The 17,689-nt window shown below is 37.9% G+C and overlaps 1 protein-coding gene across 1 annotated transcript; it reads left to right on the top strand.

Moving 5' to 3' along the window:
* The first annotated feature begins 13,166 nt into the window (after nt 1-13,166).
* On the top strand, nt 13,167-17,574 carry LOC127455394 (protein c-Fos-like). The gene is made up of 4 exons (XM_051723258.1): nt 13,167-13,334; nt 13,838-14,047; nt 14,314-14,421; nt 16,665-17,574. The coding sequence occupies exons 1-4, from the start codon at nt 13,236-13,238 to the stop codon at nt 17,322-17,324; spliced, it is 1,077 nt and encodes a 358-aa protein (XP_051579218.1). The 5' UTR covers nt 13,167-13,235; the 3' UTR covers nt 17,325-17,574.
* The last annotated feature ends 115 nt before the right edge of the window (nt 17,575-17,689 follow it).

Raw genomic sequence — 17,689 nt, 5'->3', positions numbered from 1 at the left:
AAAAATCCACTCAGCTAAAAATTTGAGGTGGTACGTGCCCCCTCAGTTTGAATGGGCATGACTCCTCTGTTAGCCAGTTAGATAACGTTACCATGGTGACATTTAAATTGTAAGAACTGAGCAATTTTTAATACATAAATGAAAACCAATTTTTTTAATTTAAAAGGCCTAAATATATATATATGTGCATGATTAATGGACGTAATAAGTGACAACACAAGTCCTGTAGTTTCTTCAGCTCAGCTGCTTTGATTTTTTCCAGTTTTGTGATATTGAATTGTGGAAAATGATTTAAAAAAAAATAAAAAATTTTTTTTTAAAAACCAAACATAAGCAAAGACACAACAAACACAACACATAACAAAAGAACTGAGATTGTCAACACTACTTACAGTATAAATGCTACATGTATTCATTAGAATACTTCATAGATGAGAATAAGTGTGAAAAATGTAAGAAACGATGCCTTCACATTCAGTGATAAATCAACACATTATACTGTACACTCACCGCCCACTTTACACCTGTACATCTACTTATTCATGCGATTATATAATCAGCCAATCGTGTGGCAGGAGTGTAATGTATAAAATCATGCAGATATGGGTCAGGAGCTTCAGTTAATGTTCACATCAACTATCAGAATGGGGGAAAAAATGTGATCTCAGTGATTTGGACCGTGGCATGTTTGTTGGTGCCAGATGGGCTGGTTTGAGTATTTCTGTAACTGCTGATCTCCTGGGATTTTCACACAACAATCTCTAGTGAAATAACAGTTTTAGTGAAATTTCTTTGCAAACCCCGCATGTGAAAAATCTTGCATGTGAATTTTCACAGAGCATCTTGTGAAAGTGCTTTAATGAAAAAAAGCTTGTACTTTTGTACAAAAAGAGTTAACAGTTAATTTGCTCATTTGATTACTGATCACGAAATTGTGTGTAATCTTAAATATTTCTTATAAAATGTCATACATTTTTCAAAATCACACAGAGGGATAATCATTATTGCACCTACATTCCAATCTACATGTAATCTTATATTGATGTAATCCTTCCTCATGATCACGTAACATGTTTTCATCAGCTGAATGGGAGGCTAAACACTATTAAAGTGTGACGAGACTCGCGCTGCACGTGCAAGACATACGCGCATCGCAACCCAATCAACTATTTAGCCCTTTTCAGTGAATCGCACCTGCAAAATCCTAAAACTTTATTTCCAGGTTTAATTTATATTTTGAATAGACTCAGATTTTTGAACCCCATGGTGTGGGTTCATGTTTTCTCTTTTAATTGTTTAATGTAATTTTAAGTGTGATTGTGGTTTAAGGAGGGTGTACCTGTATGCTGGGTTGTAAATCTCAAGGGTTAATAGTGGTGTTTTACTTATTACATCACATGTTGTTCTGAAAGCAAATAGAAACAAATGAAACACGGAATGTAGGCTGTCATCCACACAGCCTGACCGAATGCAAAGCGGGTGTTTACTCGCGCGATTAACTGAAAGTGAAGCGCTGCCGGCTCGTGATGCACGAATGGCTTGCCCGCGCTGCACGAGTCTGTTGTGTATACTGCAGTCTTGTCACATTTTTACTATTTGTTTAGTCTCCCATTCAGCTCATGAAAACACGCTGTGTGATCATGAGGAAGAATTACATCAAGACGTAGATTGGAATGCAGGTGTGGAATTTACATAAATAAAATAGCCTGCTCCTCTCTCGCCATTACTGGCGTGCCTGTGATTACCCCTCTGCATGCCAATGCTGGCACGCATGCCATAGGTTGCCAACCCCTGCTCTAGAGTTTACTCAGAATGGTGTGAAAATTAATAAACATCCAGCGAGCAGTTCTGTGTGTGCAAACGGCTTGTTAATTAGAGAGGTCAGAGGAGAATGGCCAGACTGGTCCAAGCTGACAGGAAGGTGACCGTAAACCAGATAAACATGCGTTACAACAGTGCTATGCAGAAAAGCATTTCTGAACGTACAACACGTCGAACATTGAGGTGGATGACTACAGCAGCAGAAGACCCCTCCGTGTACCACTACTGTTAGCATAGAACAGGAAACTGAGGCTGCAGTGGGGCTCACCAAAACTGGACAGTAGACGATTGGAAAAACATCACCTGGTCTGACAAATCTGGATTTTTGCTGATGTACACAAATGGTAGGCCCACTGCAGCCTCAGTTTTCTGTTCTTGACCGACAGAAGTGGAACCCAACGTGGTCATCTGCTGTTGTAGCCCATCCACTATTAGCTATTCTGCTCACTACAATTGTACAGAGCGGTTATCTGAGTTACCGTAGCCTTTCTGTCAGCTCGAACCAGTCTGGCCATTCTCCGTTGACCTCTCTCATTAACAAGGCATTTCGGTCCACGGAACTGCCGCTCACTGGATGTTTTTTACTCCATTCTCTTTACACTCTAGAGCATGGGTCGTCAACCTTTTTGACATGAAGTGCAATTTTTTATTTTCCTGGTCAATGGCTGTGCAGATTCGTGCTCTACAACATCAGGGAAATCAGACCTTTTCTGTCTGAAAATGCTTCACAGCTTCTGGTCCAAGCTCTGGTCATTTCAAGACTGGACTACTGTAATGCTCTGTTTGCTGGCCTCCCAGTTAACATAATTAAGCCACTGCAGATGGTACAGAATGCAGCAGCGCATCTGGTTTCAATCAGCCAAAAAGGGCTGATGTCACCCCACTCTTGATTTCACTTCACTGGCTACCTGTAACTGCCCGTATCAAATTCAAGACTTTGAATCTGGCCTTCAGGACAGCCAATAGAACCACACCCTCTTACGTCTATTCACTTCTCTATGTCTATGCTCCAACTTGCTCTCTGTGATCTATGAACGAGCAGCGCCTGGTGGTCACATCACAAAGAGGCTCAAAGTCTATTTCACAATCTTTCATGTTCTCTGTTCCACTGTGGTGGAATGAACTTCCAACATCCACACGATCTGCAGATACCATCTCAACATTCAAGAACCATCTGAAAACACATCTGTTCCGCGAGCACTTAACCAATCCACACTAATTACACTTACTATTGAACTTAACCTGCACTTACTGTACACACACACAAAATAATAATAATAATACTTCAGTCTCTTTCTTCTGCGCTAGCACCTATACTACAGCCACCTTCAGGGCTTGGCAGTACAACACTGTAGATGTTGTTGAACTTTGTATGACAAATTGCTTGCTATGTTACTCATTTGTAAGTCGCTTTGGATAAAGCGTCTGCTAAATGACTAAATGTAAATGTAATGCCACGGTTAAAATCACTGTGATAAAAAATTTTCCCCATTCTGATATGTTAATGTTCAGTTAATGTGAACATTAACTGAAGTTCCTGACCCATATCTGCATTATTTTATACATTACACTGCTGCCACACGATTGGCTGATTAGATAATCTCATGAATAAGTAGATGTAACTAAAATTCTCTAAAGGAACATTCCATGTTCAATACAAGTTCAGCTCAATCGACAGCATCTGTGGCATAATATCGAATACCACTAAAATCCGCTTATCCCTCCTTTTCTTTAAAAAAAAAAAAAAGGAAAAATCTGGGTTACGGTGAGATACACAATGGAAGTGAATTGGGCCAATCCGTAAACGTTAAAATACTCACTGTTTCAAAAATACAGACACAAGACATAAAGGTTATGTGTGTTAACATAATGTTAGTTTGATAAAATCACTTACTAACCTTTTCTGTGTAAAGTTATATCAAATTTTACAACTTTGTTGCCATAGCGATGTAAAAATGGTAAACCCTGAAACCCTAAATTGACCATAAAAATGACAATTTAAACAAATTTCAGCTCAAATAATACACACGTTTTAACAGAAGAATTAATGTGCTTTTATAAATTATAAACTTCATATTTCTGTCTTTAAACCCTCCAAAAATTGGCCCCAATTTTTACACAGTGCGACTGTAAACACTTTTATTTTAAATAAATGGAGGGATGAGTCTTTTTGTGGAAATCAACTTAACGCCACAAATGCTGTCGATTGAGCTTAACTTGTATTAAACCTCAAATATTATTTTATTGTGACAACAAAACTAAGCCTGTCACTTGAGGTTAGTATGTTTCCCCTCTAGAGGAAATGTAATTCACATTTTGGCTGGAGGAACATGATGATGTTGCATGCTGTCCAAAAAAACATACTTCTCCATAATTCTTTGCTACACCATTTTATGCCATGTTTCATGTCTGTATTGACCAGTTCGCCTGGTGTTCTCCCAACACCAAGACTCCAGAATGAATGGACGTATTGTGAGGGAGCCAAACATTCCAAGAAATTTGAGATCCAACCCCCTGCTTCATTCCAAATGCCTAGCTCAGCTGCTTACCTTCGACAGGAGCTTTTTTAAGGCCCAACCATCCATATGGATCCATGCACCAACTGTGAGACCATGTGATAAAAAAATAGTACGAATGAAATTACAAAAACATGTCCTTTGTGAAGGCATGGATCACAATATTATGGACACAACTTTCTGGTTTGAGCAGAATCCAGTTCTTTTCTAAAATCTACACTAAAAAAATAGCTCTTTGGCTGAAATTGGTTCAGTTGTGGACAGTGGTTCCAAGTGTTTGAAAAGAGTTTTCTTAATCTCAACATAAACACTTTGTGTAGAAAGAACCTAGTTAATTTGGGTAAACCCAACAAAATTAGACGTGTCAGTGTAACTCAAATAAATCTCTTTGATTTCTTTATGAACTAACTAGTGAAAGTGAATGCTAACATGCTAAATACCTGCTGGTTTGAAGCACTACACAGTGTAGTTTAGTAACTATGATATGGTTAGCTCAGCATTTGCTCAACGAAACGAGCAATCAATCTCATGTGTGCCATCTACCTATCCTCATCATTAGCTCAAGCTCCACTCTTCACCGTAATGGTAACCCCCTAAACTTCTAAATCACAACATACAAAACATTAAACACTAACAAGAACCCCCCTTTATATTCATCTTGCACAAAAACACATAAAATAACACTTTTCTCTCCCTATCGAGTCCCAAAGCATGCTGGAAAATGGAAATCCCCCAGTTTTATCAATGCTACATTAACCCCACAAAAAAAATATTCATGTAGTCCCAACTCAAATGGATTAAATAAACTTCCATTTCACAAATTTAAATGGATGTAACACAATGAAATTTACGATGTGGCAAGTTGTGACAAAATGTTCTAGAATTGTGATTATTGTAATTAAGTAAACTGAACAAGCAGCAAAATCATTTTTCAAAAGGAAGGCATTATACTCAGTGAAAATATTTATTCAAGATGGCGGATGAGTCAAAATTATGAATATACGTACAATTCAATACCCAAATATATTGATAAAGAAATTTTATCTTATTAAAATAGGCTGTTATAGCAAATATTTGTGTATACTACGTATACTCTAATTGCTTACTGAAGTGTCTTACTATTAGTTTGGAAGCATGCAAATGTCAAACTCTATAGACAGGGATGTAGCAATCATTTTAAAAGTGTGTGTGTGTTGGGTGGATGGGGGGCGGGGGGGGGGGGTCACAGCTGTCAGTAGGTGGCTCGCACAGACCTTACACTTACAGTGCAGTATTAATATACTACACTATATATTAATATATAAGTATTATATTAATATATACATATTATTTACTTTTAATATTTGTAGTATTTTAAAGATTCAGGTATTGCAAAATAATTGCAAAATTTCACATAATTAGCTGCAAAAATAAAGGGCATCTTGTGGAGCACTTGACAATAAAAGACTGAGCACAAGCTGGTCCTTGAATAAATTATTTAATCAATTACAATAATGAAAATTGTGCATGAGCAATTTATTTTTTCATTGTGGGATTTAAATGTATCCAAGTGTCTGAGTGTTTTGACTACGTTCACCAAAATTCGTTCAGATCCATTTAATGATTCAGTGACTGTTTCTGGTGATGCCAGAAGGTGGTGACAAATTAGTATCTTGTGTGAAATTAGTTAGTCACTGAATCAACGATCAAAAGAAAATTTGAATCCTTTAAAATGTATATGTCTACAGATCTACAAAGAGACTTTAGTAGAGGTTTTAAGCTTTATAAGAACAATGAAATCTATCATTTCCCTACAGTTTGTGAGCTGCTGAGCATGACTTTTATCAAAAGACAACAATAATAGTGTTATAACAATTATAATAAGTTTGAATAATGTCCGTACGTTTTCATGTATAAAAAACATGTCTACATATCTATTGACTTCAGTAAAATGCATAAGTGTTCTAAGAACACAGCAGATCTGTCTTTATTCCTACAGTTTGTCGACTGCACACCAACATAGAGGTAAAAAACAGGAGCTGATATTAAAAATAGCTTTACATATTTAACACAGATCAACTTAAATTGGCAAAAACAACTGATCAAACTATTACCTCACAAACATAATGTAAAAAGCATAACTTAAAGAAGACTCATGCGCTGTTATAAACTCCACTTACAATGTGTGCTTAAAAGAAGGATTGTCCTTTGTTTTTTTTCTGCAGTGCATTTCACGTAATGCTGCCAATCAAGAACGATATACCGATAAATAACTCTCGTTTGCGTGTTCCTCATCTCTAGATTATTCATTTAGATCAACATCACTGCCGATAAAAAACAAGGCTAAATGAGCATTGCTGAAAGCAGCTTTGTAGAAATGAACAAAGCCGTGTTGATTAGACTGTCTGACTGACGGCCTGTTACGTAAGTGTTGTTTCAGCTCATGAAACTCACCTGTGATTGGCTGGAGCATTGCTCAATCAGCCCAAAGTAAAAAAAAAAACACAAAAAAAAACAAACAAAAAAAGCAAAGAATACTGTATACAAATCCCCCATTTGGACTTGGTATGGGTTTAGTTTGGAAGAGTGCGGGGGACAAAAATCACCTTTTTAAAGAGTGCGGGGGACGTGTCAGGTGGTGACGCTATGACCGTGACCCAAAATAGTCAAATCTATGTGATCAGCCTCCAAGACTAAACATACATCTCAATTTTGATCTAAATCACACATTGCACACAGAAGATATAAGGAACTTCCTGTTTCATATCTTTAGACATACATTTTTTGGTGGGGTGCGTGGTGAGTTGTGCGTGGATGCTGTGGAGAATAGCATGAAGCCTCCACACGCGCTACGTCTCCGCAGTAATGCGCTCAACAAGCCATGTGATAAGATGCGCGGATTGACGGTCTCAGACCTGGAGGCAACTGAGTTTCATCCTCTGCCACCCGGACTGAGGCGAGTCACTACGCCACCATGAGGACTTAGAGCGCATTGGGAATTGAGCATTGAAAATTGGGGAGAAAATCACAAAAAAAATAAAAATAAAATAAAATCGCCCAGCCCTAATGGCCGAGGACTCTGATGTGTGTGAAAGATTTCATGAAATTTTAAGCATGCCAAGTGCCTCAAAATCACCCAAATATAGGAAGAAAAGAATAATAACAATTAATGCATTGCCATGGCAACAGTATTTAAGATATCAAATATTCCTTTACAATTTTACATCAGCTGTGTCTTGACATTATTCTAAAGAATTTTGAAGCAATTCATGTAAACATAAGAGGGCTATTTCAAAGTCTGTTAAAAGTGACATACTTCCTGCTTCCAGTTGGTGGCAATATGACCGTGACCCATAATAGCCACATCAGTGTGAACAGCCTCCATTACCAAACACACAGCTTTATTTTCATCAAAATCACAATGCACACAGAAGATATAAGGCCATTCCTATTTACCATTTTTCACCATAAATGTATTGCTTCACTATGGCGACACAGTTCAAAATATCAAAAATCCATTCCCAATTTAGCATTTACAATGTCTTGGCATGAAGTTGCACAAATTTGGTGCCAGTCACATGAATCCCCTAGGAGGAGTATTTAAATGTTCAAAGCTTGTGATTTTATGAAAATCCAAAATGTCAGACTTCCTGTTGGGCAGAGCTAATGACTATGATTATGAAAGTTGTCTGGCTTAGTGAGAACTATATATGTACCAATTTTGGTGACTGTAGGTGAAAATGGGGGTGCTACAGAGCTCCCCTTACATGCCCATTTTCCAGCTCTGTCTTTTGAAGTCATACAATCACCTTGTATGATAAACAGGCTGAAATTTCAGTTTTTTTTATTCTCAGATCAAATCAAACCAAATTAATGTAAACAGAGCACAAGTCCAATATAGTAAGAAAGGAAGTTATATGGGTTAGGAGTGACATGAGGGTGAGTAAATCATGACAGAAAATTCCTATCAAATAATGTGATTAAGTTCAGTATGCTGTTGGATAGGACCTTTGGAGGACACAGAACTGCCCTCAGACGAGCAGTTTTCACCATCAGAAACTATTCTCATTTGTTAGTGAGTAAACGTTATTTTTATACATTTACAGTCATATTATTTGTTTGTTATGAGAATTTGCTTAAATGTGTTTGTAGCCTAGCAGCAAGATTGTGTGACAGTGGAATAAGTCTAAGCACCTGTGCAGTGGTGTCACACATGCAGCCACTATAGAAAATATTGCATAGATTATACTGTATATTATGATTTTTGTTTAGATTTTGTTTTTGTATGTCCATTATTAAAGTATCAACCTTTTTATTATGAACATTGTGAAATGAAGGTTAAAAAGTTCAGCTAAAATCAAATCCTATTAGATTCTGTCTTGAAGCAGTGAGTCTATTAATAGACCATTTCAAGACGGTTTAAGGAAGTGACTTATTTTTGTTTCCTGAACATTTGCTGCTAGTTGTGGAAATCAGAATGTGATGGAGAGCCTGCGAGTTAGTCTCATTCACAGGATTTGTATGTGTCTAAAGGACTTGTTTCTTGTTCCATTTTCAATATTTATCAGGGTTTTATTGAGCAAATGGTTTATTCATCCTGTTGAATGTATTTATTGGTGTTTTAATTCTCATTTATCTCTTGTTCTTATGTATTTATTCAATTATATTGTGTTTAAGAATGGGGAGTTGAGGGTTAATTTTATTTAAAATAATGGTATGGTCCAATTGGAAATGGTGAGAAAATTATGTATTTAAACCAGCCGCCATTACAGAGGGAAAACAAGATGGATGACAAGCATTTGGAGCACATGGGACAAGGTTGCTAGCACAGCTTGAGTGCAACAAAACTCTGGCCTCTAATGTTTAGGGAGGGGAGTAGGTACAGGCTTTTAGTACCTAAAACAAGTCTAGTTTTTAGACTTTTTATTTTTTTTATTTTTTTTTTATGTAACCTTGGTTTTATGCTCGCTTTTAAACACTTATTTCAAACCACTCTGTAAAGTCTTCTCCAGCACATCCCAAAGACTTTCAATGGGGTTAAGGTCAGGATTCTGTGTTGGCCAATTCATGTGTGAAAATGATTCCTCATGCTCCCTGAACCAGTCTTTCACAATTTGAGCCCTATGAATCTTGGCATTGTCGTCCTGGAATATGCCCGTGCCGTCAGGGAAGAAAAAATCCATTGATGGGATAACCTGGTCATACAGTACATTCAGGTAATAAGCTGACTTCATTTTAATGCCACATAATGTTGCTGAGCCTAGACATGACCAACTGAAGCAACCCCAGATCATAACACTGAATCCAGAGGCTTGTACAGTGGGCACTATGCATGACGGGTGCATCGCTTCATGCGCTTCCCTTCTTACCCTGACGTGCCCATCGCTTTGGAATAGGGTAAATCTGGACTCATCAGACCACATGACCTTTTTCCATTACTCCACAGTCCAATCTTTATGCTCCCTAGCAAACTGAAGTTGTTTTTTCAGATTAACCTCACTAACACGTGGCTTTCTTGTAGCCACACAGCTGTTTAGTCCCAATCCTGTAAGTTCTCGTCACACTGTGTGTGTGTGGAAATGCTCTTACTTTCACTATTAAACATAGCCATGAGTTCTACTGTTGATTTTTAATGATGTGACTTCACCAAGCGTTTTAGTGACCTCTGATCAAGCTCATTCAAGATTTTTTTTCCAACCACATTTCTTCAGTGAAGCTGACGGTTCAACACTACCTTACAGGTTTTAATAAAGCGTTGGACAGTTCTTAACCCAATTCCAGTGATTTCAGCAATCTCCTTAGTTGTTTTATTTGCTTGATGCAGGCCAATAATTTGCCCCTTCTGAAACACAGTGACATCTTTTCCACAACCATGGGATAAGTCTTTCAACATGTTTTTTTTTTTTTGAAATGAGAAGCTACACACTGCATCAGTTAGGGTTAAAAGAATTGTTGCCAGCTGAAACATATTAATCACTTCAATAATGATCCAATCATAGGCTCTTAAATATCTGCTTATTAAAATACAAACGGTGACCTTCTTTTTGGCCAGGCAGTGTTGTTCTGAATGACACTTATTTTTCAGCCCCACACCTTTAGCCTTTCAAAGCTCTCACAGTGGATGATGAAGTCTTCGAATGGAATAGGGCATAGGGATGCTCACTTCTGAATGGAATGCACCCTTATTCAAAACAACAGCGAGAGGCGCTTCATTCATAGTGACTTTAACATGATTAACGTTAATACGATTGTCATAAAATACCATTATTAAAATGTGGACCACCTCATAGTTTATTTTCAGTTTTTGAAAATATCTAATTTGTTCTGTTTAGCTAGACTCTAAAAGTATGCACTAGTCATTTCATTTTGACAGTTCTAGGTTGCCGCTACCAGAAATGCACAGTAGCGTTCTTCTAATTCCTTTATTGTTTGCATCCTTGAAATAGTGTATTAAGTCTAGTGTTTAATACAGTTGTTTAAATGCATTGTCCTTTGGTATTTTTTAATATTTTAGGATTCTGACATCAGCAAATTGTACAGTCACTCAGTTTATATTTACACTCAGTTTTGTAGTCACTCAATACAAATATTTAAATAAATAAAGCCTATCTTTGATCTAATTTCTTTTCTTTATGTTTCCTCACTGAAAAAAAGTGAAAACGCAAGTTGTCTGATTTACTGAATCATATTATTTGTGATCTACACAACAAAATTGTTTATTTTCAAAACTTGTTTTCTTTGCTTTCGATTAATGTAATTCTTGAAAACATGCACTCTACTAGATTACATTATGTAGAGTAAATGTGAACCAGTTCAACAATAGCACAAAAATAATTTTTGCTTGTTAAATTTACTTTATTAAAATGAGCTAATGCAATTTTTGGGATTTTCTCCCCCTTTCTCCCCAATTTGGAATGCCCAATTCCCAATGCGCTCTAAGACCTCGTGGTGGCGTAATGACTCAATCCGGGTGGTGGAGGACGATTCTCAGTTGCCTCCGCGTCTGAGACCATCAATCCGCGCATTTTATCACGTGGCTTGTTGAGCGCGTTACCACAGAAACCTAGCGCCTGTGGAGGCTTCACGCTATTCTCCACGGCATCCATGCACAGAGCTCACCATGCACCCCACCGAGAGCGAGAACCACATTATAGCGACCACGAGGAGGTTAACCCAACGTGACTCTACCCTCCCTAGCAACCGGGCCAATTTGGTTGCTTTGGAAGCCTGACTGGAGTCACTCAGCACGCCCTGATTTCGAACAGGGTTAGGGTCAGCGTCTTTACTTGCTGAGCTACCCAGGCCCCCATGCAAAGCAATTCTTAAAAAAAAAAAAAAAAAAAATTTCACAACTTAATTTCATTGCATTTAATCCACTTTTGGAAGTTTCCTTAAACCATTTGTGTTAGAACTACATGAATACTTTTTGTACTTGATGCAGGGAGTACAAATGTTGAAATTAAATGTTATATTTAGTATTTTTGAGCAAGATGAGAAAAGGGGGAGACTTAAAAGTGTTTAATGTTCTTATTTTAGGATTTAGAACAGATTCTGTTATGCTGGTTTACCACTGTGGCGAAGAGTGGAGCTTTTGCTTAGTTTGAGGATGGGTACACAAACAACATGCTATATGTTGCTTTAAGGAGCAATTACTACTTAGTATTTAACATGTTAATGCTATTGCTAACTAAAATTTAGTTTATAATATAAATCTGTAATGTGATCCAAAATATTATGTAAAACTAAAGAAATGAATCATAGTATGGACACATTTAAAATCACTTTAAGCCTACTTAATTGGGTCATTTTAAAATAACTTTATTCCATTATGTCAAAGCATTTTTTCAGTGCTCAACAACGTTTTGAATTATTTTTTTAAAATTCGTTTTGAAAAGAAAATGTGCTGTTAGCTCACGTTCAGTTTTCGTAAGCATCACACAACTGCACCCTCTCACACACGAGTATCTTCAGATCTGTGAATCTCTTGACATTATGACATCAGCAATGATAGACACTGGGTGCATTTTTAAATTGTTATATGCTCATTCTATTGCCGGCCGGCATATAAATAAGCGTTTTGCACATTCCACAAAACACAAAGAAGCAGCATTAGGTTCAGCCCATTGGAATCCCAATACGTAGGTATCCATATATGGACATCTTCCTGTTTGACTCTGTTACGTCACTGTGTGACGTAGGAGCAGGTGCTGATGCTGAGACCGGAGGGGTCAGAAGAAAGAGATAGCACATTAAATATACATTTAATCATAGCAAAATCTTTAATTATTATTCATTTGGTCGCTAAAAAAATGCATTACATTTTAGTCGACGGTCCCATTTTCTCATTGTCTTTCAGAAATGATTCTGTTTACAAAACCTATCTGAGTTGGATTATATGAAATGACAACAGAAGACAATATCAGCTCAAATACATTTATAGTGTCGATTCACCTAATGATGACATGACACGTGTGCAGTTTGCATGAAGTAATGCACATGCCATACATTGTTCATGGAGACTATGTGCTTTCTGTGTGTCCATCAGAATTTTATGAATGAGTTTATAGCACGTACCACATTTCTCCCCTCACAGGGGTGCTCAACTCCCTGCGCCCAAATTTACCTCAGAAGCATGCATTCCGATCGACACATTAGTTAAAACGGATTCAAATACAACAATGTGCTCATAAAAAAGGCTGTTTCCCTGGAACATGCATCGTGTTTTTGTCCGAGTCGCTCCCCACAGCTGGAATGGTACATCCCGTTTCATTCATAAAGTTCAGGCGGACTATAAATAGGAGGAGCTCGGCGCGCTGTGTATCATTGACCAGGTTAATAAAACTGGAGAGAACGACTCGAGCGATTTGGATTTTATAACCTGGGATCTAATACACATTTTTGCCCGTGTGCGCTGAAGAAATGTTCCTGAGCAAAGCGAAGACTGAAGCGGACTCCTCATCCTCTCCCGGCGGGGACACCCTCAAACCCCGCACCGATGCGCTGATGGACAGCACGCAGGTACAGCTCATGTCATCATAAGCTGCAATGTGATCATTAAACCAGATCTATTTGGTGCATATTCATTTAGACCCTTCATATAACATTTAACATGTATAATGTTCATTTGGAGACCGTGTTTCTGCTTAAAAATATTAGCCTGCATGGTGTTGTCATCATTAAAGCCTCGTGACGCCTCATCCTTCAGTCTGTGATGTTGCATGTGATGCTTAATTGCGCATCCTTTGCAAGACATCGCAACATGGTAAAGCATTGTACAAATGCAGCTGTTCATTGAGAAAAATAAATCCATTGAGGAGAGCCCACAGCAGCTCTGCGTAGGCATTGACGTCAGAGACTATGCAAAAGTTAAATATTGATCAGGGCCAGCCTATTTTTAGATGCTTGAGAGTATTTTAAGAACCAGTCATAGAGGTAAAGTACCTTAGCAATAAAGCATTAAAAGTATGAGATAAAAACAATGCGTTACGATGCATTTATGACAGCGCAGTTTATTTGTCCAGGGTTCGTGCGTGGATGCCGAGTCTTCAGGCTCGTTTGTTCCGACTGTCACGGCGATCACCAGCACCCCGGATCTGCAGTGGATGGTCCAGCCAACCATCATCACGTCTGTATCTCCGTCGCTGGGTAGAGCTGAAAGCAACGAACCGGCAAAGACCAAGACAGCTGGGAACAAGGGGAAATGCGCTGCCAGAAAGGGCAAGAGCGAGCAGGTACATGTTTGTTTTGCAATAGGCATGCATGCTCATCTGTGAAGCATGTGCCGGATGAGATTGATGGGGATGCAGCTCTGGTTCTGGCGTGTTGCCTAGACCAGCATCCACTTTATATTCAGGTCACAGCGAGTCTGCAACAATAGGCTATTTTTAGACGCATTGCAGAGAGGGATGCTTTTGCCATTGGATTGAATTGGCAACAGAAGTCAAGGATTTGTGCATTGAGTGTGTAAGTTAATAAGTGTAATGTTGGCTTTGACTAGCTCTCACCAGAGGAAGAGGAGAAGAAGAAGATCAGGAGGGAGAGGAATAAGATGGCTGCAGCAAAGTGTCGCAACAGACGACGAGAACTCACAGACACCCTCCAGGCAGTGAGTTACATACATTAAAAACATGAGGATTTGAATAGTAAATGTAAAAATAAATAGCTAAAAATAAGAATTCTGTATTTTACTCACCCTGCTGTTGTTCCAAATCCATATAACTTTCTTTTTTCTGTGGAACACAAGAGGTAATTTTGAAATAATGCAAAGTAAATGTAGACTGGGTCTGCAAAATGCTCCAAAATTACAGATAAACACCATAAATGTAACCTAAAAGTAGTCCACTGAAAAAAAAAAAAAAGATAAGTAAATATAGCAGAAAAGATCACAAGTAGCTACTTTCTACATTGAATACGTCTGTTTAAGCGTGAACTTGAATATATTAAATAAATTCTACATTTGCACTTAATTCATGAATGTAAAAAAGAATGGTCTACCTCACAAGTAAATATTATTTATAATTGTTTTTTATCTTTACAATGCATCATGTATCTATCCTGGAGTAAAAAACCTTGTTGTATTTATTTGCTAATTTGAGTAAATTTCACTGGTAAATAAAATAAGTACATTTTACTTCACTTTTCGAAAGTGATGTTCCCAGCATGCACTAGGCTTGAATAATTAATGAGCTTTCTTGGGTTCACTCTTTGCAAGTTTTGTTACGTTTGGTAACTTATTGTTTTGTGAAGTCTGAAGTTCATTTTCTACTCAAAATTACCCATTCATCATCAAAACAAATTATCTCTTGATTTGAGCAAATTGTTTTGGTCTGCTTGTGCAGCTCTGTATTTTGTAAAATAGAATGCATTAAGCTTCCCTTTGGAAGACTTTTGCATGTTACATAGTACATGATTATTCAATATTACAAGTCTTCCGAAGTAATATTTTAGTGTAAGGGAACAGACCTATATCTGATTATCTCTGATAATCTTCTCCTCCACCGAAGCTTTGAAATTGGCAAAAGTTGAATGGTTGTCAAAAAAGGCACGTCGGCACCAATGGATACCAGTATCCATTCACATATTTTTACGTGTATTTTGGGGTATCTCGTAATAAATGCTGGATGGAAACACCAAGATGCGAGTGAAATCTTAAAAATGCACATAAAAAATGCTTGCTTGATGTGGATACATTTTTTATTTGATAAGAAGATATGCAGATAAACTACGATGGAAACACATTTATAGAATTTTTATCAGGAATAGATCAGGATGCACATTGAAAACCATGTGACCTTGCCTCAGCAATCAATGTAAATATACAGTCTCATAAATATTATCTCATAGCATCTGAAATGTTGCTCTGGTTATTGTTAAATTCTCTTTTGCTCCAAAACATTAGGCATCTGCCGCTGAATGCTAGCAAACATAAAGATCTCTGAGCATTTTGTCTGTACGCTCATTACATTTAATAAAAGAGCCACGATGGCTTCAACCTCCATTTCCATTTATACAGTATATTATGCAAATTTCCCAGGCCGGAAGTGACAATTTTGTTCTCTTAAACAAATGGGATGGAAACGCTGCTTTATTCGCAAATTGTTTTTGCGATAGTCCGATTTTCAAATAAATGCAATTCAAATCAAATGGTATTGTTTCTTTAGTGTCTCTTGACACAAACGTCATTGAATGTGCCATATTTGATTTGAGAGGACATTTGCAGTGAATAACGACTTAAATTGTTGTCAAATTTTAGTAATTTAGAAAAAAAAAAGCATATTGTATGATTTAAGAAGACTTGGAATATTCCGCACAATAGACCTTTTTCACATTTCCAGTTTTTGGAACACAGAAGTAAACAATAGGGAAAACTTCTATAGCGGTGAAGGGGGGCCCACAACAAATATTTGCTCCAACAGCAAAAAATAAATTCCACTATTACGTTTTCACAACATTCCACAAGAGGAAAAAAAAGCGGTGGATTACGACCATTAGAAGAGAGAAAATGCCCAATTTACTGTCACTCCCTCAGCAGCAAAATCCCCATCACAGCTGTGGTAACTAGTTTTTTCCTGGGTAATATAACACAAAGCATAATGTTATACATTTACACTAAATCATCTAAAAATGTTAAATATAAAAGGTTTCAAAATTTACGCTGCTAAAATGCGGAAACGTGTCATCACAGTCTAACAAAAAGGTCTATTGGAAAAAAGCAAATGGATATTCTTCAAAAATTTACTATTTGTGTTCCACGGAAGAAAGTCACATGGGTTTAGAGTAAATTTTCTGGGCGAACTATTCCTTCAAATCTGTCTGTCTGTGGAATAATGAGATTTTCGATTTTTCCAGGAAACCGACAAGCTAGAAGAGGACAAAGCAGCTCTACAGGCTGAAATTGAGAATCTCCTGAAGGAAAAGGAGAGGCTTGAGTATGTTCTTGCCACTCATAAACCCCTTTGCCAACTGCCTGAAGAGCTGGACTGCATGTTCCCAGAATCTCCTCAGCCTCTTCCAATGCCAGAAGCGGCCACCAAACTCCCGGAGAACAGTCCTCAAGATTCCACTTCTCTTCAGGAATTGGAGATCCCAATGGTTCCATCCACCGCTATTTCTGGGAACTCCAACCTCCTGTTGTGTTCAAGCGCGGAGGTCAGTTTGTGCGATCTCGAGCCTTCTCTCGACATCAGGGACGAGCTCTTCGCAACCGTCGACGAGGACCACGTATGTGTGGAAACGGCCCGCTCCGTCCCTGACATTGACTTGACCGGCTCGCTGGGCATCACAGACTGGGAGACACTGTACAAGTCGGTGGCCAATGATCTCGAACCTCTAAGCACCCCGGTGGTGAGCACTTCCACGCCAACCTGCAGCAACTACCTGTCCATCTTTACCTTCACTTGCCCAGAGCTGGACTCACTGGCCGAGGGACTTGACGGTTGCAAAGGTGGAGTGACCAAAGCAGAATCTAGTGTCGATATCCTCAACTCTCCAACCCTTCTTGCCTTATAAAAGCAAGCGTAGATGATGTAATGTCATGATGTTGTTCTTAACTATTGGATATCGCCATGTTATGATGTCCAGATGTGTTATGTCAATGTGAAGCCAGCTGTTTAATGGCTGCATCCATGAAAAGTGTGATGTGTAAGGTGGGGTGTTCCCTTCTTCCAGATACATTTGATGTAGCCCAAATACAAGAGCATGTACAATTATCTTTTGAGCAGATATGAACTATGTTCTGGTTTGAAAAGCATGCACAGAGATATCAAGAGTATATCTAAATACATATAAAATACGTATATATATATATATATATATATATATATATATATATATATATATATATATATATATATATATATAGAAAGAGTATATAT

Source organism: Myxocyprinus asiaticus, chromosome 17 (genome assembly GCF_019703515.2).
Source record: "Myxocyprinus asiaticus isolate MX2 ecotype Aquarium Trade chromosome 17, UBuf_Myxa_2, whole genome shotgun sequence".
Classification (NCBI taxonomy): domain Eukaryota; kingdom Metazoa; phylum Chordata; class Actinopteri; order Cypriniformes; family Catostomidae; genus Myxocyprinus; species Myxocyprinus asiaticus.
Note: the sequence above shows the minus strand (reverse complement) of the source record. Positions and strands in the feature narration are given on the sequence as shown.

What these genes read in the sequence shown, in the direction of transcription:
- LOC127455394 (XM_051723258.1), top strand. Translation starts at nt 13,236, where the DNA reads ATGTTCCTGAGCAAAGCGAAGACTGAAGCGGACTCCTCATCCTCTCCC. An exon ending in CGCTGATGGACAGCACGCAG is followed by an intron (nt 13,335 to 13,837) that starts GTACAGCTCATG and finishes TTATTTGTCCAG; the next exon opens with GGTTCGTGCGTGGATGCCGA. An exon ending in GAAAGGGCAAGAGCGAGCAG is followed by an intron (nt 14,048 to 14,313) that starts GTACATGTTTGT and finishes GGCTTTGACTAG; the next exon opens with CTCTCACCAGAGGAAGAGGA.